This window comes from Camellia sinensis, chromosome 8 (assembly GCF_055761805.1).
Source record: "Camellia sinensis isolate YWXY chromosome 8, ASM5576180v1, whole genome shotgun sequence".
In the NCBI taxonomy this organism is placed as follows: Eukaryota; Viridiplantae; Streptophyta; class Magnoliopsida; order Ericales; family Theaceae; genus Camellia; species Camellia sinensis.
Window position 1 is genome coordinate 84,501,722 of NC_138968.1, and position 27,225 is coordinate 84,528,946.

At 42.3% G+C, this 27,225-nt stretch overlaps 1 protein-coding gene across 1 annotated transcript in view; it reads left to right on the forward strand.

The window, feature by feature from the left end:
* The first annotated feature begins 1,120 nt into the window (after positions 1-1,120).
* Positions 1,121-27,225, forward strand: part of LOC114292455 (uncharacterized) — a 28,830-nt gene continuing 2,725 nt past the window's right edge. Inside the window, exons 1-6 of the mRNA XM_082885298.1 lie at positions 1,121-1,590; positions 5,338-5,445; positions 5,855-6,088; positions 7,304-7,592; positions 7,871-7,947; positions 8,165-8,308. Of these exons, the coding sequence (XP_082741424.1) occupies positions 5,368-5,445; positions 5,855-6,088; positions 7,304-7,592; positions 7,871-7,947; positions 8,165-8,308 (822 nt within the window). The 5' untranslated portion in view covers positions 1,121-1,590; positions 5,338-5,367. The remainder of the gene's footprint in view (positions 1,591-5,337; positions 5,446-5,854; positions 6,089-7,303; positions 7,593-7,870; positions 7,948-8,164; positions 8,309-27,225) is intronic.

Consider the following 27,225-nt stretch of genomic DNA (forward strand, 5'->3'; position numbering starts at 1 on the left):
AAGTGTTTCCTTTTATTATGTGTATTTTATTGGCTCTTTTTATTTTTAATTCTCAATAGAGAATTTTATAGATCTAAATGACAGATGGTTTTTTATTGTAGAATTTTTTAAAATTTAGTAATTAATTTTTTTACTAAATCAAATTAAACATAGTCTTGTGTCTCAAATAGACACGACTCAATAATTTATCTTAATATTCTTCTTTCAATCAAAATTCTCACTTTTTAATAGTATATTGACAATATTAAGTTTAATTTATCTTAATAATTTCCTTTCAATCAAAATTCTCACTTTTCAACAGTATAGTGATAATATAAAGCTTAGAGAGATACTTAGCTAGTTCACACGTGGCAACCTAATTAAGATATGTTTTTTCTAACTGTAATACACTTTGCATCTCAACCCTTTTCTTTCAATGTTATCAATCTTGTACATCGGTTGTTCTTGTTTGATTATATCAACAAGCCCCTCATTTTTACCCAAAAAATAAAAAATATAAATAAAATGTTGGAGGGTTCTAGATGACCCTATACTATTAACTCTTGCAGCTCATACTTGGGAAGGTATCATAGAGGATTTGAATATGCACTACAAGAATTTACACATTTGCCGACCACTTTTGCCGACCAAAAAAATTTTAGTCGCAAAAAAATGACATTTGCCAACCAAAATATTAATTAGTCGTAAATGATAATTATTTTTGGCGACCAAAATAAGTTGGTCGCAGAAGGTCACATTTTGGAGACCAAAAATGAGTTAGTCGCAAAAATTGGTATGCTTTTGGCGACCAACTTCAAATTTAGTCGCGGAAGGTTACATTTTGGCAACCAAAAAAAATTAGTCGCCAAATTAGTACTTTTAGCGACTAATATTTTAGTCACCGTTGATTGAGATTTGGCGACTAAAAAAATTTGTCGGTGAAGGTACCTTTTCTGCGACTAATTTGGTTATTTGGTCGCGAAAAGTTTGGAAGGGAAATTTGAAACATGGAGAGGGAAAATGAAATTTTTTTGCGACAAAAAACAATTTAGTCGCCATTTATAAAACGACGTCGTTTTGTACCCACTCTCCCTAAAAATTTGGTCGCCATTTATAAAATTTGGTCGCCTTTTCTAAGTGTTGCCATTTATGAACCCTAAACCGCTGCCCCCTTCCAACTCTCTCTCTCTTTCTCTCTCTCTCTCTCTGTCTCTAATGGAGAATGGGGAGGAGTGGTTGGTCCCCGAATAAGCTACAACACATTTTCTTCTGCTTCTCCATCACCATTATTTTCTCTCTCCTCGCTTCCCTAACTCGCTATTCCTTCCTCTGCCGCCGGACCATCTGGTTCGGATCCATCATCTCCCTCTCCGCCGGCGCCGCCAAAGAGGTCGCCGACGAGCTTGGCTTCTTCAAGTCGGCCGGAGCCTCCGCCAAAGACGCTGTTGCTGATCTCCTCGGCATTCTTCTCGCTGTGCTCGTTCTTTCTCTCACCAAACCACTCTCTATGCGGATCAAACCCGATCAATCGGGTCAAATTCGAGGGGTCGAGATAGTTTGATCGATGGCTTGGGTTCCAGTTTGTGCGATCGAGCATTTTGGAGTGATCAGGTTAGTCCGTATACAGTTGTCTGTTTGGTTTATGAGAAGATGATATACAAACAGAATTTTCTTACAAAAGTGAAGATTTGAAACTTGAAATAGGATCTATTGAATTTAAATACATCATAGGAACAACTCATTACCTATATTAGTTTGTTTTTAAATTTGTTTGTTCAGCATTACTCCCAAAAAAAAAAAAAAAATGAACCTTGGAATTGCTATTGGATTCAAAATTTTCATTTTCAAGCTAATTTCAAGAAAAAAAAAATGAATGGCTATTGGAATGAATTAGCCATTAATTTTCAATAGCAATTTCAGTAGAAGAAATGAAAAAAGGGCTATTGGATTCAAAATTTTCATTTTTCAGATTACATCAGTTTGTTTAGTAAGTTCGTCTATTGATTTAGAAATTAGCTTGGGGTTTTGCATATTCTCTTCAACTTATTCTACTATTTATAAACAAGTTCATTGGTTTTGAAATCAAATTACTCTAAAAGAAAGAATTTTAAAAGAAAAATCACAAAGGAAATGAGCAAAACTTAATGTGGTTGAAAAAATAATCTGATAGAATTAATTCATATATATTGTCTGGTGATTGCAGCAGGCAAGCGATGGAAAAATATCTAAGGAGCTGGTTAATCGGCTAATGAGTATTCTTGGTCACATGATGCAGTTTAGGACATTAAAGGTATCTCTTTTGAATGAGAATAATTTATTAATAACTGTTGCTTCATTTTCTTGTTGATGTTTACTCGCTCCCAAGGTTAGTTTATTTAGCTGGGTGAAGGCTTGGGTAATGATCATGATAGTTAGCATGAAGAAAATAGGGAGTTTCTTCGAAAATCTGTTAGGATGGTTCCGAAAAATGTCGTGAATAATTGCTGGGAACAGCTTAAAAATGAACTTCATTTCTTTTTGATGATTGATAAAATTTTATTAAGAAAGAGAAGATAACAAATGGAGAAGTATGGGCAAGATATGTAGAATGGAGGAAAACATAACTATTGTTTGATAACTGAAGAATTCCAAGAAAGATTAATCTTCTTCAAGTGATGCAGAATGGAGGAAAAACAGAACTATGGTTTGTTAACAGGAGAATTCCAAGAAAGATTAATCTTTTTTAACAACGGCATTGATGATAATAAATTTCTCAACTCAAAAATAAGAAGCTTTTTTTTTTTTTTTTTTGGTATATAGAAAAATAAAATTCCTTATTGGAGATTCATCTCTCCTCTGTGAACAACTCAAAATTGTTTTTGGTGCTAAATACCAAAGTCTTTTCTTAATCCCAAACTCCAACCCGACAGACATTACACAAACAAATTGAAAACTCAATTTATGCTATGCTTAAACCCAAAAGGAGAAAACAGAGATCAAATTTGATCTTGCAAGGAAAAAGGTGGTTTGTCAAGTCTGCCTTCATGCCCTTTAAACATCTTGGGATAAACCATTTTTAACTTATTGAGCGAAAATGTTGAATTTTTTATTCCTTGTCACTATCCCACTGAAAAAAGCAAGCACTTAGTTTTTATCATGGGAACACATCAAACATGCACTTTTTTTCCATGGGTGTGTGAAGCCCACATTCTGCGAGTAACCAACAAAATGAAGATAAGGTTTATAATGTTTGTTTGTAACTGTTAGAAGTTTATATATTTTATGCAGAACTTTTCTATCAAACATGTTATTGTGGATAGTTCATGACATGATTTATGGGCTTGCTATTTAGACTCGCCATGGATATAAATTTATAATGATGGAGTTGGAGCAATATCTTAGTACCTGGTTAAGGTAACGTACTATTTAAGCAATTTTATGTTTGGTTCAGAAATTTTCTAAATTGAGTCATTTGGAGGATTGTCGTCTAAGTGGTGTCACAAATATAATTGCACCAAGCAGAACCATAGTTGCATGGATTGTGATTCACAGGCATATATATGTTCTCTGGGCATTTGATGTCTATTACATGCATGTCTCTGGGCATTTGGAGTTTAAGAACATGCTGTTCTTTGGGCATTTGACAGTGCTTGCTAGGATGTAGAAGATTACAGAATGATTTTGAAAATATTTTCATGGAACTTGAAGTGTTGATTTCTCCTGTTATCCTCATATAGCTATTGATAATTCAGATGTCCTATGTTGTCTGATGAATCTCAGGTGCTGTACAGAACGTAATTTAGTGCTTGCTGGTGATGATTTTCTTTTACTTTGTGGTTCAAACTTGTATTAGCTTGGTTCTGATATGCAAATTTGCTGCGGATATGTACTGTTAACTTTTTAAGAAGCCTTGCTCTTAGTTCTTGTCTTGAAAATGGATTGTATGGTTTTAAAATTCTTAGAAAATTACCCTAACTTTGTAGATATCCCTTATAATTTCAAGGAAAATTTGGGATATTCTTTCTAATATCCCCTGAAGTATATTTCATTTGCCTCTTTTGATTTAGCTAACGAGTACTGTTTAATCATCCGTGACTGCCCCACCCTGTTAAGATCCGAGTATACAGCTTCCCACTTCATGTAGAAACATGATTGAAGTGATCCAGGCGTCATCACAATCAAAAGGCATAATATTGTAACTGTGTGTGTGTGTGTGTGTCATGTTGCACATATGCAAAAACTTTGTAGTTCACATCTGTGCTCTGTATAGCTTCTTTATGCACTTTGTGTGAGCATATAACATGTAATATGATCTCGAAGGTAATATTGCTTTACTTGATTTCCCTATAGTAAGTTTGTAGGTGCATTTTTACATAGATAAGTTTTGAAGTATAGGTAGGGATGAGTTTTGTGCTTTTTCATTTAATAGATAGCGAAACTTGTGAAGGAAATTCATGATCGATTTTTGGTATCACATCATTTGTATAAAAAGTCAGTTTGTATAGCATTACCCATTTAGATATAAGACCATAAAATACTGGTCTCATTAGATGTAAGACATATCATTCTGTATAAATTTTTTTAAACTCCCTTTTTTGTGCGCCCATGTCATTTTATGATTCTACACCTTTGGGAAGGATACTGAGTTGAGTAAGTGTCTCCAACACTTAAGTATGAATTGTGTTTTGGCATATCAAGGATATTCATGAAACTAGCTTTCCAAATCTTCACTTTTTTTTTTTCCTTTTATGTAGGTGTCAGTTGATTTGAGTACTGTTGATCTTGATATTGCATTTAGCTTTATCTTCTGTGTTGGGGCTACCACAAATGCGTATTCTAATCTTGCGGTGTTAGCTATTGTTACTTGGCCAATCCTGTTTGTCTCCATACCAATGGTTCTTTTTGCAATTCACTTACAGGTAATCCTTAGGAGGTTTTTAACGATGAAAATTTTCTGCTATTTAAATCTCCTACGTAATATGACAATTGGATATGAAATGAAATTTAGTAAGCAAGCGTTGACAATCAGGAGATTTAGCATTTTTTTGGCAATTGGTGTTATTAATGATCACAATTCTTAAAATCATATGACGTACGATTCAAAACTTATAATTTGAGTTTTTTCAAGCTCTAATCAATAAGAAGTGGTTGAGTGAATTGGTGGAGGGCATAAGCCGGTATGTGAACTGATGAATCAATTGAAGTAGAAAAACAAATTAAATATAATTAATGTTGCAGAAACTTTATAAAGCAGAATGTGATAATTCTTGTGTCTTGCTGCTTCTTTTTCCTCCTGCTTATGAGTGGATTTGTCATTGTGTGTGTGTTAAATCTCAAATCTCAACTACTAAAATTGTTGGAAACTTGCATTATTCACAGAGATACTACTTCGCCACTGCAAAAGAATTGATGCAGCTCAATGGCACAACCAAGTCTTTGGTAGCAAACCATCTTGCTGAGTCCATAGCAGGAACCAAGCCTCTAAAGGTACGAACTCAGAAGTTTTTATGTTCTTGACTTCTCTGCTGAACTCGTACAAATTTGTCGTCATTGTTTGTCCTTTTCTTTTAGAGTCATTTTTTTTTAACATTAAAAAGAGTTCGTGCTAAATTTAACATCATAATTAGTACTTTATGTTTTATTATATGAAATCCGATTCTGCCCATATCTGTAATTCTGTTGACATGTGTTGCTGCTTCAGCATGATGTGTTCTCAACACTCAATTGTTTGTTAATTTAGTAGTTGGAGCTCATTTTTCTGTTTCACTTTGGTTTATTTATCAGATTTTTTTAAAGGTTCTATATTATTTTCACTTTCTTAAAATTTAAGTGTTTGACTTTTAAAATTCAAGTGATCAATTTCAATCATGTCTGATATGTTGTCCATTGAAACCAGGAAGATTGTAAAATGCAGCTTACCTTGGAGTTGACACATGAGAAAAGTTGTCGTATTCTTGATACTTTGGTTTTAGAGGCTTTGAGGGGCGTCAACATTAAAGAGCTAGAAAATTCTTTACCAAAGACATCAGATGTGTTTCTCTCTGACGATGTTAAAACTGCGTGCTCGGTTTTAGCTGATGGCATAATCGTTGGGCTCTATGAATACTTGGCTCCTATGAAAGCATCAGCGGTATCACTCACTCTCTGGTCTTTGTCCCCACCCCCTTTCCCTTAATTTGTCTTTTGTGTGTGTGGAAATGTCGCAACTTTATGAAAATGGATGAATCAAAGTGCTTGTTTTACGCATTTTACTCTTTTAACTTTTTTTTTTTGTTGCAGATACACTATTAAGCATGTGGCATGTCCGTGTTGGACACTTCTCGACACGTGTAGAACACACATCCTAACTTTTCCTATTATTATTTTTAAAATTATTTGTAGTACTGAACAAGCTTTGCACAGTTGGGGTTATACATGGTCATTCCCTTAATTTGGGATGCGTCATAGTGTGGTTCATATGTATTTGTGGTGTACTTTTAATTAATCTTTTTTCGATGAACTACCAACAGAACGACCATGAAAATGAATGAATTAAAGTGCTTGTTTTACGCATTTTTCTATCTTTAAACTTTTTTTTTTTGGTTCCATATTTGAAATGGCCTCTCTTGAGTTCCTAAGTTGCACATACACTATTAAGAATGTGGCATGTCCGTGTTGGACACTACTCGACACGTGTAGAGCACATATCCTAACTTTTCCTATTATTATTTTTAAAATTATTTGTAGCACTGAACAAGTCTTGCTCAGTTGGGGCTATACATGGTCATTCCCTTAATTTGGGACGGTTCATAGTGTGGTTCATATATATTTGCGTTGTACTTTTGATTAATTTTTTTTCTTGCCTTCTTCATTTTGCCCGTCTTCGGATATTGTAGCTTTGGTCAATAGAATATGGCCTAATGGTGCATCCTGGGGTATTCTGTTGGTAGTTCATTGAGTTCCTTAGCTTCTTGCATTAGGGGTGTACATGGATTAGTTTGGTTCGATTTTGAGGAAAACCAGGAACTGCACACCAATCTGTTAGCAATAAACCACATGTCTAAACGATTGACTACTTATTTTGAAAAAAAAAAAAAAAAATAGACCTGGACACTAGACTGTTTTTAGAAAGAAAAAGACCAGTTCAGACCGGATTATAGATTAGCCGGTTTTTGTTTAACAGCTCTATCTTGCTTTGTTTGGTCATGTAATTTTTGTTGGTAAGAATATGTAAATGAAATTCGTAATTGAATTGTGGTGCCTTGAATCCCATTCTCAATGCTCTCTCTGTGGTTTCTATTTTATGTCTCCTTTCATTATGTCGTTTATTTTGTTTTGTTTTGTTTTTGTTTTTTTTTTTTATCAGTTGAAGGACTTCGAGAAAGCTGTAATTTTTCCTTTATCAGATGTTTGCTTCGGACCTTGTACAGATGAGCTCACCGAAGTGATTAAGATTGCTAATCATGAGAGAAGAATGCAAGGTGATTGTTTCATTAGTGTGAAGCATATTTTGTTTGGCCTTTCACTTTCAAGAGTTGGTGAATGTGTCGAGAGGATCCTCAATGACAGAGGGCTAAATTGTTTGGGTGGATTTCCTTCGAAGCTCTCTTCGTTTAGCATTTACAAGTTATCGCGCGATGCAGCTACCATTCTTGGTTAGATCTCTATTTTTGTAATGATCTCAACATCCCATCGAATTTACTCTTTATAAAGTTATGTTGCAGGTGAATATTATGAATCTTTTTATTTTAAATGGAGGTAAATTTGGTTGCTCTGAAAATTTAAAGGCATTAAATGGTCTCTCCTAAATCTAGTTCCGTCTTAATGTTGCTTCGGATTCAGTTGAGGAAACTGGATTTGTCCGGTGGGCGGATGAAGTAGGTTTATGCATATTCATGTTCCCCCCTCCCTCACACCTGAGCATATATTGCAGGTGATAAGGATGTTGGACTTGAGCACTTGGTCCTGGCAATTTTCTTTGGAAAGCAAGAAAGCGATTGTACAGGGATGGTGAGTTTATATTTATTGGATCCTTTTTGTTAGATCATCCTATCTACTTATTTATGGATAACTGACCAAAAATGAAATGCCCACTGGCATACAAATTTTGGTTAGTTACCATGTTACTTTTTCTGGCATATTTTGTTGGCCAACATGGGGTCTCGAGCTTCTAATTATGTTAATTAATAGTAACTTTTCCATAATTATTATTATATTTATCTTGAAGGCTGCACAGGATGATTGCACTTCTTTGTTCTTGGACGAGGACAAATGGGATGATAAGCTTTTGAAATGTGAGGAGCAAATACCCATTGTAGACACCCCATTTTTGACTGACCTTAAGACTCAGACATCACCAGTTGAGCACTCGGTGATATTGCATGTTGTGCTTGTTCAGAAGTCTCAGAGTCGCGGCTGCGAGCCCTGCCTCCGGGCTTCCGAACCCTCTTCTGTGCCTTGCCTCGGTTTGCGAACCAGACTCGGTTTTCTCTGTTTCTTTTCCTGAGGGGAGGGAGAGGTCCCGTAGACCATCTCTCAGTGGCCGTGAGCTACATTTGGTGGCCGTAGGCCATTTTGCCCATTTCGGAGCCCGGTTCTCGGTTTTCGGAGCCGTCAGGCCGTGTGCCTCGGTTCGGGACCGCTTAACCATCTCCTATTGCTCTGATTTTTGGCATACTTCCTATTTGCTCCCTTTTGAGGGACACTGGGGTATGAGAAACCCACTTCGTGGCCGAACGCCACTTTCGGTGTTTAACGGGCAGTTTTCGGGACTCCGAACTGCGTGTTTTGGCCCCCGAGCATTCGTTTTGCATCGGTTTTTGCTCATTTTTGGCAAGTACCTCTGTTTTATCACCAGGAAGGTCACTGAAGGGTGGGAGGCTAGTAATTGTTGCAGCAACCAGTTATCTCTCCTCCGGAGCCTCCCGGCGCCCGTTTTTCCAACTTCCGGGCCAATGTTGAACACCTTGGAGTTAGTGTTGCCAACTTTCGACCATATATCTGTGATCTACACACTTGGGAGGCTCCTAAAAGTTTATGGCCGACCATTAATTTTTCTTTCCATTTTTGCCCCTCCTCTTCCGGGCCAATGTTGAACACCTTGGAGTTAGTGTGGCCAACTTTCAACCACATATATGTGATATACACACATGAGAGGACACCAAAAGTTGGTGGGAGGCTAGTAATTTTGCCGAAAAGCCAACTTCTTTTTGGTCAAAAGTGGTTCAGCATGAATCCGGGAAGGAGAAAAAGCTGCGCGGCTTCACCGAAACGGGCGTAACTCTTTGTACAAGAGGAATTAAGATATGAGGCCACCACCATTGGAAAGCTTACTTCCGGGGCTTCATTTTGCACTCAAGAATCTCCCAAGTCCAAGTCCGGGGGGGAGAGATGTGGTTGGTTGAAGTCCGCTTGGACTGAATCTGCGCGGCTTCACGGAAAAGGGCATAACTTTTTCTACAGGAGGAATTTTAATGCAAGGTTTGCGCCATTGGAAAGCTAACTTCTGGGGCTTCATCCTAGGGGGTGGCCGGCCACTTTTTCTGGCCGGCCGGCCGTTTTTTTCTTTGACCTAGCCGCCCGGCTATGTTAAGTGGCCGGCCGGCCACCTGCAGCAAAAGTACCTGGCCGGCCTGCTTCTTCAGGTTGAGTGCATTCCAGCTGTGCCTTGGTTTTCCCCCCAAAAATATCTACATCCGGGGACCCTTTTGAAAGAAGAAAAAGGCTCATTTTTCTCTGCACTTTGGGAGAGGCTCTTCTCTCTCTCTCTTGAATTTTGCTGGCCTCCCAACTCAAGAAAAGGGGTTACAAGGCTTGCTTGGAGGAGATACATACATAGCACCCCATTTCCTTCAAGTTTTGGGTTCCATTTCTTCATCATCTTCAAGCTCTACCACCACCCTTCCATTCCAGCAGCAAGGGGAAGAATTCCAGCAGCTTAGAGTCACCAAATCTGGTCCAAGAAGCAACAAAAGTGTTGGTCTTCAAAGGTAAGTCCAATTTCCCTCTTTTCTAGCTCATTTTTTGCACCATCCCTAAGCCATACATGCTTATTAATTTGAGCTCCGGCCCTAACTGAAAGTGGCCCTCTTTTGAGCTCATTTTCACTTTTCATTAAGGGCTCAACCCTGTTTGAGCCCTCCATGACACACTTGCTTCATTGATCCTCTTGTATGTCATAGTTTTGCATGCTATTTTTGACCCATGAGCAATTTATTTTCGAGCATGTGGTAAACTGATATTAGGCTTATTTTGAGCCCCTCTTCAACATTGAAGAAGGGCTCAACACCATTTGGTGTCTCCATGTGTCACTTGTAGTTATATCCCTTATTTGGCCCCATTTTTGCATAAATTGGCAGCCCCCTTTGCTTCTGTTTTTGGACCTTGGTCCGAACTGAAAGTGGCCTTATTTTGGCCTATAATTCATGTTTCATTAACACTTTTTTTCTGTTTGGTGATTATTTTGTATACTTCATGTTATAGCACCTTTTGAGCCTCATTTTGCATCACATTTTAAGCATGTTTGTATACTGATTTTGAGGCTACCATATACTGTAAATGTTCATATTTTTGGTCCATCTTCAGTGTTGTAGAAGGAAACTTTTCAGTTTGGGTTTTGCTTATATCACTTGCTTCATTACCCCTCTCTTGGCCCCTATTCTTGCATGCTATTTTTACCATACCTATGCTTGCTGTTTGGCCATGTTTATAACTGTGAGAGTGCCCTTTTTGGGACTGTCTAGCTTCTGTCTTTGCATTGCATGTCCATATTGTGAATGTTTGGCATAGCTATAGGCCATTTCGGATGCCTAAATTCGCATTTCGGGACGATTCCTTGCATTTCATGTCATTTCGCCTCATTTCGGGACTGTTTTCCCCCATATTTTGTTGCTGAAATTCTGTTAGAATGATTGCCATTCATTTCCATGTCATTCCATTACATTTTATCATTGCCTCGGTTTGCGTGCCCGTGTGCACGCATTTCGAGGCACCTCATTTTTTATCCGCCGGCATCCTATGTGAGTGTGGCTGAGGCTCACTCATGTTGGTATAAGCCCATTTGTCATTTCCATGTCATTCCATTGCATTTTGCCATTGCCTCGGTTTGCGTGCCCGTGTGCACGCATTTCGAAGCACTTCTTTTTTACTCGCCGGCATCCTATGTGAGTGTGGCTGAGGCTCACTCATGTTGGTATAAGCCCATTTGTCATTTCCATGTCACTTGCATTGCGTATGCCATTGCCTCGGTTTGCGTGCCCGTGTGCACGCATTTCGAGGCACTTCATTTTCATCAACCAGCTTCTTATATGAGTGTGGCTGAGGCTCTCTCATGATAGTATAAGTCCATGTTACATTTTCCATGCCATTTTAGCTATATTGTATTACGTATACTATTGCCTCGGTTTGCGTGACCGTGTGCACGCATTTCAAGGCACCTCATTTTCATAGCATTCTGTCATTTTCTCAGTTTGCGTGTCCGTGTGCACGCATTTCGAGGCATCTCATTTTCATTACATAGCATTATACCATCGCCTCGATTTGCGTGCCCGCGTGCACGCATTTCGAGACACATATCATCGCCTCGGTTTGCGTGCCCGCGTGCACGTATTTCGCAGCATCTCATTTTCATAACATTGTGTATGTTAGAATTGCATCTTAGTTGCATTTCATGCATATCATGCATATTGCATCGTGTTCAGAATAGGAGTTAGCCCGGGCACGGGAAACGAGGTACGTTTCGTACTCCGAGTGACGGAATGTGTCTCAATTCCCCAGTCACCGACACTCCGGATTATCCATGATGGAGTTAGGTTTTAGCTGTAATTTCATGTGCATTCATCCTATATTGAGTTGTGCATTTCGACTCCTCGGCCATCATGCCTTGGTATACGTGATTGGTGGCACGAGGATCGAGACATGCATATATTTGTGCAAATACATTGCTATGCCCCTTTCCTGCTCTCTGTTGCAGCAAAACGAAGAATCAGCAACTTTTGGGGCTTGGCACGCATTTCAAGAACAGGTGTAAACAGAGGCTAATTGGGGCATTCCGGTGGATTTCCGCGCAAGACAACCCGGACATGCATCATCCACCAGAAGCAAGGCAGTCCCTGGCTTGCACGCCAGTTTTATTTGCTTTCTTAGTTAATTCTTTAATTAATTAGGATTTTGTAATATTTTGGGCTGTAATATTCTTTTATTCGGGACTGTAATATTCGGACTGTATATTTATTCGGACCCTCCGAGTGAGGGCACAACTGTAATAAGTGTTCGTGAGTATGATGTATGTCTTCCAACCCCACGTCTTTCTCCCTTTTATTTATCCGCTTTTGATGGTTAGATTAGGGCATATTTCAATTAGCATACAGTATGACAGCATGTTTGCATCATTCATTTGTATCGCATGCACTGGGCTCGGCGCATCATACCAACTGCATTGTATTTTCAATTCGAAATTGAATACATGATAGTTGTAGCATTTCATATACCATCTTAGAATAGCCGAGCCTGCTATAGTTGCATTTTTGCATGTGTTGCATTAGGCATTTCGGTATATTTAGGATCATGCATAATTTCTAATAAGTTTCTATTTTGGCTTGGAGTACCCGGTAAGTTTTATGCTTTAGCATCCTTGCATGTGTGTGAGTGACTGCCATGATAGCATGTTTACCATGAGGCTATGTGCTTATCTGATATAACTGCCTGAATGCCTGTGGGTGAAGGTTGAGTTATCTGAATTGGAATAAATCATCAAATGTTTCAAGCCTACCTGTGAGTAGCAAACCATTTTCAAAAACAAACATGAAATGTTTCATTCCGATTCAGGCGACCCGATCTATACTTGTATGCTGTGCGCATCACATAGTAACCTAGGCTAATAACCGGTATAAGGACATACAAAGTTTTCAAAAATTGATATCATGGTTAGTAGAGGCCGGTCTATGACCGGGCGAGCGGGGGTGCTCACGAAGTGACCTTCCCCAATCGTACCCAAGTTCCCGAGCCGAGGCAACTTTGGTGACGACGGACACGTGGCCTTTTGGCACCGAGTCAGGGTTTCCTAAATTTCCCAAAAATAAAATATTTAGGTGGCGACTCTGTATCTGGCAAAGCAGTCCATGTTTGGCACTACTTTTTCAAAAAAAATCTGTTTTCTCAAAACGATTTGCCGGATTTGGACTCTTTGGTTCAGACTTAGAACCGTGACTACAAATCGAGTCCGAGCTGTAGCGAGGTCCCCCGCGGGCTTGTTACAGTTTCTGGCGACTCTGCTGGGGATTTAGAGAACTTGACTCGAACTCATGATATCTGTTTTTGACTACACTTGTGTGTCTCTTTGCATTGCATTTGCATTGGTGCGCCTAGGACACCGTGTTTGCCATCTGCTATTCCTGAACGGTTTGCCGGAGGCTTGTCTTGTCAAGGCATGACCATAAGGCTGATCGGTTGTGGGCTCTGCCAGTATGGGAACACAAACCCCGGTTTTACCGGGGCACCCTCTTTGACCTTTCGACCTAGTGCATATTCGGATCCATAGTGACCATTCCAAACTAGGACAGGTTGCTTACCCGTTTATAGGTTGTTTGAAGCCGCTGTGTGCGTAATGAAACCCTAGCTCCTGACAAAATAGGACAGGGAAACCCTACCCCAACGTAGGGGTGTTTTGGCTCTCACTTATCTGTTATGTGCTTTAGAGTGCGTCTCTACAGGAATGCATGTATCAGTGTATGAGTTTGGGCACCAGGCCTGCGGGCACCAGTTTGCGAATTTTGGCATCAGGCCTGCGGGCATTACTATCAGTATTTGGGAGTCAGCTTTACCTGTGGGTATCAGACTCAGATTTTGAGGCCGAATTTTGGGCAGAATTCAATAGAGGGCACACTCATTCAACTATGCTCGTATCTGTTCAGGTGAAATCAAGCTGAGGTGCTGTCTGTTTTCTCTTTTGCTAGGTAGTCTTGGAACTGTCGCTTCAGAAGGCTCCGATATCCCCCGAGGTTCATCGAACTTGTGCTGATAGACTTTGTCAGGTCAGAGATTCAGTTCAAGGGCAACCAGTGTTCTTTCGCTGCGGCAAGGTAAAGAAAAGCCGGTCAGGGCTCATCTGTTCATCTAATCCGTCAGTCGCCAATCACATCACTTTTGTTCAAACTCAGCAGACCGTGATGGCACAGGTTTCGGAAGAATTTGTGGCCGTGACAGCAGCGCTAAATCGGGGAACTGCCATGCAAGCTGAGACCAGTATTAAAACGCAGCGCCCATCTGGGGCATCTGCCTCACATCCAGCTTTGGGACCCCAGCCGAACTTTGACCCAATTCCGCCAGTTGAAGATTTGCAGTGTCTGAATCCTCAAGAATGGTTGGCTCAAGCTCAGGTGCTCAGACCCCTGGTGCAGCCTAATGAGAGAACTCAACCCTTTCATGTTGATGAGTTCAATCCGACTGCAGTGAAAATTGCAAACCTTGAGAAGCAATTCAAAAGGGCACAGGGCCTTAACTCTATTCCTGGCATTGAGGATGGGCACACCGAGGCTTCCATCCGGCTCCCAGACAGATTCAAAATGCCATATATCGACCGTTTCGACGGGTCTGGAGATCCAATGGTACATATCCGAGTTTTCTTAGATGTCTTGAAGCCGATGGGTCTGACTAAGCCACAGAAACTCTCTCTGTATGGAAGAACCCGGTCGGGTCTAGCAGCTACTTGGTATACCAAATTGGAGGATACAGTGAAGCAAAACTGGGAAGAACTGGCTGAGGCCTTTGTTGATCAGTATTCTTACAATACCCAAGTTGAAACGACCATCCAGGAGCTTGAAGCAACCCGCCAGAACCCAACAGAGCCTTTTGTGGAATTCGTTGCAAGGTGGAGAGCAAAGGCAGCGCAAATGACAGATCGTCGCCCTTCTGAGAAGGATCAAGTGCAGATGATGGTGCGAAACCTCGAGCATGATATGTTGCAAAAGTTGATAGTCGCTCCACTATTCACTTTCAAAAATTTGCATGAACTGGGGGTTCAAGTCGAGAATGCGTTCAATAGTGGGATCATTCCCAGGACAAGGGAACTGACAAGCAGGGTGATTTCAGGGAGTACCAATGCTGGTAGTAGCGCTAGTCCCAAACCCACCGAAATCAATACAGTCGCCACAGCCGACCCTTTTGCCAAACCAAGCCTACAAACAGCTGGTCCAACCCGAACTCAGGGAAGAACTTTCACCCCCCTCTATATGAGCCTGACTAGCACACTGAAAGCCTTGATGGAAAAAGGGCATCTCAAACCCCTCGATCCTCAACCTCTTCCCAACCCACTCCCAGCCAGACATAACCCCGCCAAGTACTGTGTGTACCATCAGCAGCGCGGTCATGGCACCGACCGTTGCTATCGCCTTCGTCATGAGGTCCAAAATCTCATCGACAACCGGACGATAGCTCCACCTTCAGATCCTAATGACCAAACATCTCCTGCCTACCTCAATCACATCCACATACTGCCATCCACCTTTGACCCCAGCATATACATCACCCCGGCCCATCTACCCAAGCCTGAGGTGTTTATCCCAGAAAGCATGGACTTATGCATGATGGGTGCACCTGAACCTCAACCATCTCAAACCCGTGAACCCACTACTTCTGAGTTGATGGGAATGATTAAAGATCTTCAAAAAACCGTGACGGATCTGGCCTCCGGGACATTGGCTCCATCATCGACCACACCACATACCGGGAACTTCATGTCAAAAGACTCCCCGATGTTGGGACGGGCTGCATTTGAGGAAAGCCAATCTCTTGACAAAGTGGAAGCGACTAGTAGGAGCAAAGTAGGGGCGGGTATGGATCCCCATGAACATCTTCTGTCCGTTGTTGAGGCTTTGAAAGCCGAAGGACTGAACAAACAGCAAGTGCTTGCAGTGATTGCAAAAACTGTGGATAACACTTTCGCCACTCAGAATGAGAGCAGTCTGAATCAAGGGGCAAGCCGGGAGAAAGGTCATCATACCAGAGACGATCCTGCTATCTCTAATCCTCCACTCGGAAGAGATCAGCAAACTAGGCCAGCATCTGCTAATCCCCCTGCTGGTGCGTCCAGCAAAAATCCACAAACCTTGAAATACCAACCTCGAGGTCGGAGGGTCTTCCATGCCCTCTATATGCCTTTGTCCAAAGCTCTCCAAATCCTTATTGGACAAGGCCATCTCAAACCCCTTGAGCCTCGGCCTCTCCCGAATCCTCTTCCGGCTACACATGATACTACCCAGTACTGCGCGTACCATCAACAAACTGGCCATACTACCAACGCCTGCTTCCGTCTTCACCATGAAGTACAGGATCTATTTGACAATGGGGTCATCCCCGCACCAGGTCCTGCAAAGTCTATCGGCACTTGATCAGTGAATTTGTAGGGGATAATGTGATGTGATTGGAGGGATGAACCACCTGCGGGCAGCGCTCAGTTTACTCCAGATATGGTGGATGGCATGCACTGTTTTGGGCATTGGCGAATGCCGGTTTCCGACTCGGGTATTGGGTCAGTCTTGTTGTTTTGTTTTGAGTCTGTCTTTTTGTTTTGAGTCAGTCTCTTTTTATTTTGGATCTGTCTTATTGTATCGAGTCAATCCTGTTGTACAGGAGTCGGGTGATTCCGGGGGGTGTTACCTCGGGCGTCACCATTTTGTTTTGTGTTTGTCTTTTCGTTTTGTTTTGAGTCTGTTTTTGCCAGGGAGCCAGTTGTACCAACAGATTTGAATGAAACAGCAGTAATTTTTGCACTTCTATGGTCGCTTCTGCCGTGTGCTAGTTGTGACGGAATCTGAATGAAATGGCAGTACATTCCACCTGCTCTCTTCTGCACCCCAAAATCATTGCATTTAACCTAAGTTTTTCAAAACTTTTTGAACACTGCGGTGAAAACGAAGAGAAAGGAATTCCTCGGGATTTGCAAAACTTTGATCATTTGAGAGAAAGAGAGGCATGTTAAGCCCTTAATGAATGAAATCATGCTTGTTAGCGTGAGTACTGAGAAGGACCCTGGCTTGATCCAGATTGGTTCTACACTATCTTCAGCGCGAGCGATTTGTCGCTTTCTTAAAAATTTTCAAAAACAAAATGTTTTGCGCGGTCTTGCGAAGACCTGTGTAGAATCGCTCTTGAGATTGTGCAGCCTCGGATCGCTCTCAGCCTCGAGACTTAACCCCTTCACTTCCAAACCTTGAACTTGAAATCAGAAGGTTCGACGGTCAACTACGATGTGAGGCCTGTGTGGCTAGATTTGAAGCATCCCTCGAACAAGAGGCACCAAAGTCAGGTCAAGAAGATCAGATCTCATCAGAAGAAGCTTACAAAGCAAAGCAGCAGCCATTCTCCTGGATTCAGATGACTCCAGGACCTCAAAACCATTTGGCATGGACTTGTTATACTTTTACCCTTGAGAGGCTCGCTGGGCCGAAAACCCGGAAGGGCGACCCAGGCAAAAGTTAGAGCAAGGGAAAAATACAAAAAAGAAGAAGCAAAAAAATGCAAAAAGAAAAAAAAAGAGAACAAAAAAGAAAGATGCAAAGAAAAGAACGAAAAAATCAAAAAAGGAAAAAGAAATGAAAAGAATTGAAAAGAAAAGAAGAACAAAGCTCGCAAGGTCGAAAACCCGCAACGGGCGCCTTGGCAAAAGTTAGAGCCTAAAAAGGAGAGGTTAATACCCAAGTGTACCTTAACCCCGAACTACGTGAGGCTTGATTCCCATCTTTGGGATACGTAGGCAACTTCATTCTGAAGTCCAGCCGTAAAACACTTCAAACTCAATCATGTCCATGTAATGGTTCTGATAATCTTTGCCTTCTCTATATCTGAGAGTCTGGTTGCGTTCGTCGCTCTGAGGACTGACTACAATACACTACGGTGCCATTCAGACAAGGGGCAACTTTCCGTTGCCATTCAATGCACCGCGGTGTCATTCAAACAAGGGGCAACTTTCCGTTGCCATTCAATGCGCTGCGGTGCTATCCAAACAAGGGGCAACTTTCCGTTGCCATTCAGAACGCCGCAGTGTCATTTCAAACAAGGGGCAACATTCCGTTGCCATGCAGTGTCCTTCAGACAAGGGGCAATTTTCCATTGCCATGGATCCGAGGTTGCGCATCTCAAGAGTAGGTCCCATGCTCGTTGAGCAGTGGTCGTTTGCGAAAATAGTTTTTGAGAATTTTTACTGAGGTTGACTAATCTTCTCGAAAAGTATTCCATTTTCAAAACTGGACCATTTCTTGGACCAAAAAAGGAAAATTTTCAGTGCTCATAGCCTGACTTGCATGATTTTCAAATCAAAAATTGAACAAGCATGTTAATCTAACTTTCATGTTGGTCAAAATTGTTTTAAAACCAAAATAAAAATGGTCAAAATGATGAAATAGGGGCACAGTTGAGTCAGATGTCCTGTCTTCCTCCTGTTGTCAACTTACTTGTCAGAAAGGGAACTCTACTTGCCAAAAGGGCACCATATTCGCCAGAAAAGGGCACCACTGAGGCTGATCACAAAACGGCTGATGGTTCCCTCATCTTCCAAGCAGCAAGGTATCAAGCCGAGTGCGAAGCACGAATTGGAATGGATCAAGATGCCCCATTCCCTCATCCGACGCATCGACAGATGTTACCAAAGGAAATAGCCGCGAGCTGATTATGTTGGGTGTGAGCCTGCAACTTCCTATTCATCCATCAACCACCCAGGGGAGGGATTGAAAAAAACGAGAGATTGAAGAATAGAGAGATGTGCGATGAGAGAAAAAGTGAAAAGAGGGCTTTTTCAGAAAAATAGAGCTTGAGGGCCGAGTGATGTGAGGGTCACAAAAAGAAAGGGTGGGAAACAATACCCGGGGAAACAGGCTCCATGTGCGCATTTGAGTCTTGTGTTTTATTTTGTCTGTCTCGATTCTTGTTGTGAGTCGCTTCGAGTGTTACTCGATGTGTTTAGGTTGTTTACCTTTTTGTTTTCTGTTGCTGAGTCTTTTTCACTGTGTGCAGTCGTAGGCTCAATACCCGGTTAAGAACTCATTTCCCAATTTCCATAAATCTTTTTGTGCCCAGAGTGCTGTGCCATTCTCCACATTTGTACAAAACAAGATTCATTCTTTCATAAAACCGCAGGGTTCAACCCAGGTCACGCAAGAACAGTAAAACAAGGACCTATTTGAAGCTATATGGGTTCCCGACTACAAAGCAAAAGAAAAGAGGGAAAACCGAAGCATCTGAATGTGTTTCACCTTCTTCAAACTCCGTGATTGTGCTCCGAATGTACCTTTTCAGGCCTTGCCAGTGCCCTGAAGAATGAGCATGCCTCTACTCCAAGCTTAAGCATGCTTCAAGCCAGAATGGCAATTAAAGCAGCAGCAGCAGATGTTACCTCTCGCCAATATGAACAGGGTGTGCCCCTTTGAGCTGAGTGTGTTGCAAAGTCCTCTAAGAGATAAATCAGAGGCACCAGGGTACATGTTTGATGCTCCTCTACTACATAGAATGTGCACTTCCATATACACTTCTATGACATGCCTGCCGCACATCGTTATGATTCATGCATAGAATATGCTTGCTTTCGATTCTGCATAGAATTTGCTTTCAATATTGCATAGAATATGCTCCTGTTACTTGCATAGAAAATGCTCATATCTTTTGCATAGAAAATGCACTCTTCCATACTTGCATAGAAAATGCACCTCATTTGCATAGAACATGCATTCACTTGCACTATCTTGTGCACTTACACTTTGTATCTCACTAGCACTGTCTTGTACATCTTGTGGTTGTATCTCACTCGCACTATTTTGTGCATTGCATTTCAATCGCGCTGTTTAGCGTATCGCACTGTTTAGTGCATTTCAATCGCGCTGTTTAGCGTATCGCACTTTTAGTGCATTTCAATCGCGCTGTTTAGCGTATCGCACTGTCTAGTGCATTTCAAAATCAATCGCGCTGTTTAGCGTATCGCACTGTTTAGTGCATTTCAATCGCGCTGTTTAGCGTATCGCACTGTCTAGTGCATTTCATATTCAATCGCGCTGTTTAGCGTATCGCACTGTCTATTGCATTTCATTTCAATCGCGCTGTTTAGCGTATCGCACTGTTTAGTGCATTTCAATCGCGCTGTTTAGCGTATCGCACTGTTTAGTGCATTTCAATCGCGCTGTTTAGCGTATCGCACTGTCCTGTGCATTTCAAATCACTCGCGCTTTCTTGCGCATTGCACTGTTTTGTGCACCTTACTTGCATTTTGCATGCATTCCATCGCGCTATCTTGCGCATCTCACCTGTACTTGTTAGTGCATTGTATCGCGCTATCTTGCGCACCTTATTGGTATCGCACTGTTTTGTGCATTCACCTTGCTCGTACTGTTTTGTACACCTTTTAGCATCGCACTATTTTGTGCATCTGTTTAGCACTGTTTTGTGCATTCACTCTGCATCGCACTGTCTTGTGCACTCCTCGGTCTAGGAGACCTTAAATCCTCCGGTTTGCGGAGACCTTAAATCCTGCATCTTTATTCGCACTGTCTTGTGCACTCCCCGGTCTAGGAGACCTTAAATTCTCTAAAGGTGCAATTCCTTTGGTGTTTGTCGTGCCCGAACGACTTCCAGTGGTCTGGTATCGCCACCTGCCCGTGTTTGCGGTGAGTTCCTAGGAGACCAACTGAGACGGTGGAAACTAGAGTTCGAATGGCTTATGCCTAGAACGTAAAGGTTCGGGATTTCCGAGACTAAAGTCTGGTTTAAATACCCAAGGGTATATCCTCGGCTTGAAATCTGTATGGCAGCCCCATAGATTGAGATAGCATCTGTATGCACCTCAATTCTGGATACTGATCCAACCTAGTCTGTCACCCTGTTGGAGAATAGGGAAAGCTGCGACCATAGTCAGGGAGAAAAGTAGTACCTGCAGTTCAACCAAGAAGAAGCGGAAGATCCCCAGCAGCATGAGGTAAGTCATTGCCAATTGCCCCTGTAAGGTGCCTTTACTTTTTAGCTATTACATTGCATTTTAGCCACTACATTACAGTGCATTGCATGAATCTCCAACTTTCAAATTGGCTTCACGTAGCGTATAAGCCCACTCTTTCAAACTGGCTTCGCGTAGCGTATAAGTCCACTCTTCAAACCGGCTTCGCTTAGCGTATAAGTCCAATCTTCGAATTGGCTTCGCGTAGCGTATAAGCCCACTCTTTCAAACTGGCTTCGCGTAGCGTATAAGTCCACTCTTTAAACCGGCTTCGCTTAGCGTATAAGTCCAATCTTCGAATTGGCTTCGCGTAGCGTATAAGCCCACTCTTTCAAACTGGCTTCGCGTAGCGTATAAGTCCACTCTTCAAACCGGCTTCGCGTAGCGTATAAGTCCAACTTTCAAATCGGCTTCGCGTAGCGTATAAGTCCAACTTTCAAATTGGCTTCGCGTAGCGTATAAGTCCACTCTTTCAAACTGGCTTCGCGTAGCGTATAAGTCCACTCTTCAAACCGGCTTCGCGTAGCGTATAAGTCCAACTTTCAAATCGGCTTCGCGTAGCGTATAAGTCCAACTTTCAAATCGGCTTCGCGTAGCGTATAAGTCCAACTTTCAAATTGGCTTCGCGTAGCGTATAAGTCCACTCTTTCAAACTGGCTTCGCGTAGCGTATAAGTCCACTATTCAAACCGGCTTCGCGTAGCGTATAAGTCCAACTTTCAAATCGGCTTCGCGTAGCGAATAAGTCCAACTTTCAAATCGGCTTCGCGTAGCGTATAAGTCCAATCTTCAAACCGGCTTCGCGTGGCGTATAAGTCCAATTATCGAAATCTTCCTGCATATCATTTTGCATCTTGCCCCCTACCTGCGGGCACATCTCTGTGTTATTTTGTATGTTTGTCTAAGTCTTCGGCCTTGTCAAAAATGGGTCGTCTCTGGGCTTTGACATTCACTCCCGTCACTTATGACGTCCGAGTTCTGTCAAAGAGGGGCAACTGTAGACACCCCATTTTTGACCGACCTTAAGACTCAGACATCACCAGTTGAGCACTCGGTGATATTGCATGTTGTGCTTGTTCAGAAGTCTCAGAGTCGCGGCTGCGAGCCCTGCCTCCGAGCTTCCGAACCCTCTTCTGTGCCTTGCCTCGGTTTGCGAACCAGACTCGGTTTTCTCTGTTTCTTTTCCTGAGGGGAGGGAGAGGTCCCGTAGACCATCTCTCAGTGGCCGTGAGCTACATTTGGTGGCCGTAGGCCATTTTGCCCATTTCGGAGCCCGGTTCTCGGTTTTCGGAGCCGTCAGGCCGTGTGCCTCGGTTCGGGACCGCTTAACCATCTCCTATTGCTCTGATTTTTGGCATACTTCCTATTTGCTCCCTTTTGAGGGACACTGGGGTCTGAGAAACCCACTTCGTGGCCGAACGCCACTTTCGGTGTTTAACGGGCAGTTTTCGGGACTCCGAACTGCGTGTTTTGGCCCCCGAGCATTCGTTTTGCATCGGTTTTTGCTCATTTTTGGCAGGTACCTCTGTTTTATCACCAGGAAGGTCACTGAAGGGTGGGAGGCTAGTAATTGTTGCAGCAACCAGTTATCTCTCCTCCGGAGCCTCCCGGCGCCCGTTTTTCTAACTTCCGGGCCAATGTTGAACACCTTGGAGTTAGTGTTGCCAACTTTCGACCATATATCTGTGATCTACACACTTGGGAGGCTCCTAAAATTTTATGGCCGACCATTAATTTTTCTTTCCATTTTTGCCCCTCCTCTTCCGGGCCAATGTTGAACACCTTGGAGTTAGTGTTGCCAACTTTCAACCACATATATGTGATATACACACATGAGAGGACACCAAAAGTTGGTGGGAGGCTAGTAATTTTGCCAAAAAGCCAACTTCTTTTTGGTCAAAAGTGGTTCAGCATGAATCCGGGAAGGAGAAAAAGCTGCGCGGCTTCACCGAAACGGGTGTAACTCTTTGTACAAGAGGAATTAAGATATGAGGCCACCACCATTGGAAAGCTTACTTCCGGGGCTTCATTTTGCACTCAAGAATCTCCCAAGTCCAAGTCTGGGGGGGAGAGATGTGGTTGGTTGAAGTCCGCTTGGACTGAATCTGCACGGCTTCACGGAAAAGGGCATAACTTTTTCTACAGGAGGAATTTTAATGCAAGGTTTGCGCCATTGGAAAGCTAACTTTTGGGGCTTCATCCTAGGGGGTGGCCGGTCACATTTTCTGGCCGGCCGGCCGTTTTTTTCTTTGACCTAGCCGGCCGGCTATGTTAAGTGGCCGGCCGGCCACCTGCAGCAAAAGTACCTGGCCGGCCTGCTTCTTCAGGTTGAGTGCATTCCAGCTGTGCCTTGGTTTTCCCCCCAAAAATATCTACATCCGGGGACCCTTTTGAAAGAAGAAAAAGGCTCATTTTTCTCTGCACTTTGGGAGAGGCTCTTCTCTCTCTCTCTTGAATTTTGCTGGCCTCCCAACTCAAGAAAAGGGGTTACAAGGCTTGCTTGGAGGAGATACATACATAGCACCCCATTGCCTTCAAGTTTTGGGTTCCATTTCTTCATCATCTTCAAGCTCTACCACCACCCTTCCATTCCAGCAGCAAGGGGAAGAATTCCAGCAGCTTAGAGTCACCAAATCTGGTCCAAGAAGCAACAAAAGTGTTGGTCTTCAAAGGTAAGTCCAATTTCCCTCTTTTCTAGCTCATTTTTTGCACCATCCCTAAGCCATACATGCTTATTAATTTGAGCTCCGGCCCTAACTGAAAGTGGCCCTCTTTTGAGCTCATTTTCACTTTTCATTAAGGGCTCAACCCTGTTTGAGCCCTCCATGACACACTTGCTTCATTGATCCTCTTGTATGTCATAGTTTTGCATGCTATTTTTGACCCATGAGAAATTTATTTTCGAGCATGTGGTAAACTGATATTAGGCTTATTTTGAGCCCCTCTTCAACATTTAAGAAGGGCTCAACACCATTTGGTGTCTCCATGTGTCACTTGTAGTTATATCCCTTATTTGGCCCCATTTTTGCATAAATTGGCAGCCCCCTTTGCTTCTGTTTTTGGACCTTGGTCCGAACTGAAAGTGGCCTTATTTTGGCCTATATTTCATGTTTCATTAACACTTTTTTTCTGTTTGGTGATTATTTTGTATACTTCATGTTATAGCACCTTTTGAGCCTCATTTTGCATCACATTTTTAGCATGTTTGTATACTGATTTTGAGGCTGCCATATACTGTAAATGTTCATATTTTTGGTCCATCTTCAGTGTTGTAGAAGGAAACTTTTCAGTTTGGGTTTTGCTTATATCACTTGCTTCATTACCCCTCTCTTGGCCCCTATTCTTGCATGCTATTTTTACCATACCTATGCTTGCTGTTTGGCCATGTTTATAACTGTGAGAGTGCCCTTTTTGGGACTGTCTAGCTTCTGTCTTTGCATTGCATGTCCATATTGTGCATGTTTGGCATAGCTATAGGCCATTTCGGATGCCTAAATTCGCATTTCGGGACGATTCCTTGCATTTCATGTCATTTCGCCTCATTTCGGGACTGTTTTCCCCCATATTTTGTTGCTGAAATTCTGTTAGAATGATTTCCATTCATTTCCATGTCATTCCATTACATTTTATCATCGCCTCGGTTTGCGTGCCCGTGTGCACGCATTTCGAGGCACCTCATTTTTTATCCGCCGGCATCCTATGTGATTGTGGCTGAGGCTCACTCATGTTGGTATAAGCCCATTTGTCATTTCCATGTCATTCCATTGCATTTTGCCATTGCCTCGGTTTGCGTGCCCGTGTGCACGCATTTCGAGGCACTTCTTTTTTACTCGCCGGCATCCTATGTGAGTGTGGCTGAGGCTCACTCATGTTGGTATAAGCCCATTTGTCATTTCCATGTCATTTGCATTGCGTATGCCATTGCCTCGGTTTGCGTGCCCGTGTGCACGCATTTCGAGGCACTTCATTTTCATCAACCAGCTTCTTATATGAGTGTGGCTGAGGCTCTCTCATGATAGTATAAGTCCATGTTACATTTTTCATGCCATTTTAGCTATATTGTATTACGTATACTATTGCCTCGGTTTGCGTGCCCGTGTGCACGCATTTCAAGGCACCTCATTTTCATAGCATTCTGTCATTTTCTAGGTTTGCGTGTCCGTGTGCACGCATTTCGAGGCATCTCATTTTCATTACATAGCATTTTACCATCGCCTCGATTTGCGTGCCCGCGTGCACGCATTTCGAGACACATATCATCGCCTCGGTTTGCGTGCCCCCGTGCACGCATTTCGAGACACATACCATCGCCTCAGTTTACGTACCCGCGTGCACGCATTTCGAGACACATACCATTGCCTCGGTTTGTGTGCCCGCGTGCACGCATTTCGAGACACATATCATCGCCTCGGTTTGCGTGCCCGCGTGCACGTATTTCGCGGCATCTCATTTTCATAACATTGTGTATGTTAGAATTGCATCTTAGTTGCATTTCATGCATATCATGCATATTGCATCGTGTTCGGAATAGGAGTTAGCCCGGGCACGGGAAACGAGGTACGTTTCGTACTCCGAGTGACGGAATGTGTCTCAATTCCCCAGTCACCGACACTCCGGATTATCCATGATGGAGTTAGGTTTTAGCTGTAATTTCATGTGCATTTATCCTATATTGAGTTGTGCATTTCGACTCCTCGGCCATCATGCCTTGGTATGCGTGATTGGTGGCACGAGGATCGAGACATGCATATATTTGTGCAAATACATTGCTATGCCCCTTTCCTGCTCTCTGTTGCAGCAAAACGAAGAATCAGCAACTTTTGGGGCTTGGCACGCATTTCAAGAACAGGTGTAAACAGAGGCTAATTGGGGCATTCCGGTGCATTTCCGCGCAAGACAACCCGGACATGCATCATCCACCAGAAGCAAGGCAGTCCCTGGCTTGCACGCCAGTTTTATTTGCTTTCTTAGTTAATTCTTTAATTAATTAGGATTTTGTAATATTTTGGGCTGTAATATTCTTTTATTCGGGACTGTAATATTTCGGACTGTATATTTATTCGGACCCTCCGAGTGAGGGCACAACTGTAATAAGTGTGCGTGAGTATGATGTATGTCTTCCAACCCCACGTCTTTCTCCCTTTTATTTATCCGCTTTTGATGGTTAGATTAGGGCATATTTCAATTAGCATACAGTATGACAGCATGTTTGCATCATTCATCTGTATCGCATGCACCGGGCTCGGCGCATCATACCAACTGCATTGTATTTTCAATTCGAAATTGAATACATGATAGTTGTAGCATTTCATATTCCATCTTAGAATAGCCGAGCCTGCTATAGTTGCATTTTTGCATGTGTTGCATTAGGCATTTCGGTATATTTAGGATCATGCATAATTTCTAATAAGTTTCTATTTTGGCTTGGAGTACCCGGTAAGTTTTATGCTTTAGCATCCTTGCATGTGTGTGAGTGACTGCCATGATAGCATGCTTACCATGAGGCTATGTGCTTATCTGATATAACTGCCTGAATGCCTGTGGGTGAAGGTTGAGTTATCTGAATTGGAATAAATCATCAAATGTTTCAAGCCTACCTGTGAGTAGCAAACCATTTTCAAAAACAAACATGAAATGTTTCATTCCGATTCAGGCGACCCGATCTATACTTGTATGCTGTGCGCATCACATAGTAACCTAGGCTAATAACCGGTATAAGGACATACAAAGTTTTCAAAAATTGATATCATGGTTAGTAGAGGCCGGTCTATGACCGGGCGAGCGGGGGTGCTCACGAAGTGACCTTCCCCAATCGTACCCAAGTTCCCGAGCCGAGGCAACTTTGGTGACGACGGACACGTGGCCTTTTGGCACCGAGTCAGGGTTTCCTAAATTTCCCAAAAATAAAATATTTAGGTGGCGACTCTGTATCTAGCAAAGCAGTCCATGTTTGGCACTACTTTTTCAAAAAAAATATGTTTTCTCAAAACGATTTGCCGGATTTGGACTCTTTGGTTCAGACTTAGAACCGTGACTACAAATTGAGTCCGAGCTGTAGCGAGGTCCCCCGCGGGCTTGTTACACCCATTCAGTGTTTATATATGATATACACAACTCTTTAGATATTTAATATTTATATATATATATATATATATCTCTGTAAACAGAGTTTTATTCAATAGACTTCTTGTGCTCATTTTTGCTTTTTGCAATCTTCACTGTCCCCAGGTTTAAGAAATAGTAACACAGAATGTGGTGTAGAAAGCTTCAACGACAGTGATGCTTTCAAATCATTGCTACCCGAAGATTGTTTGGATG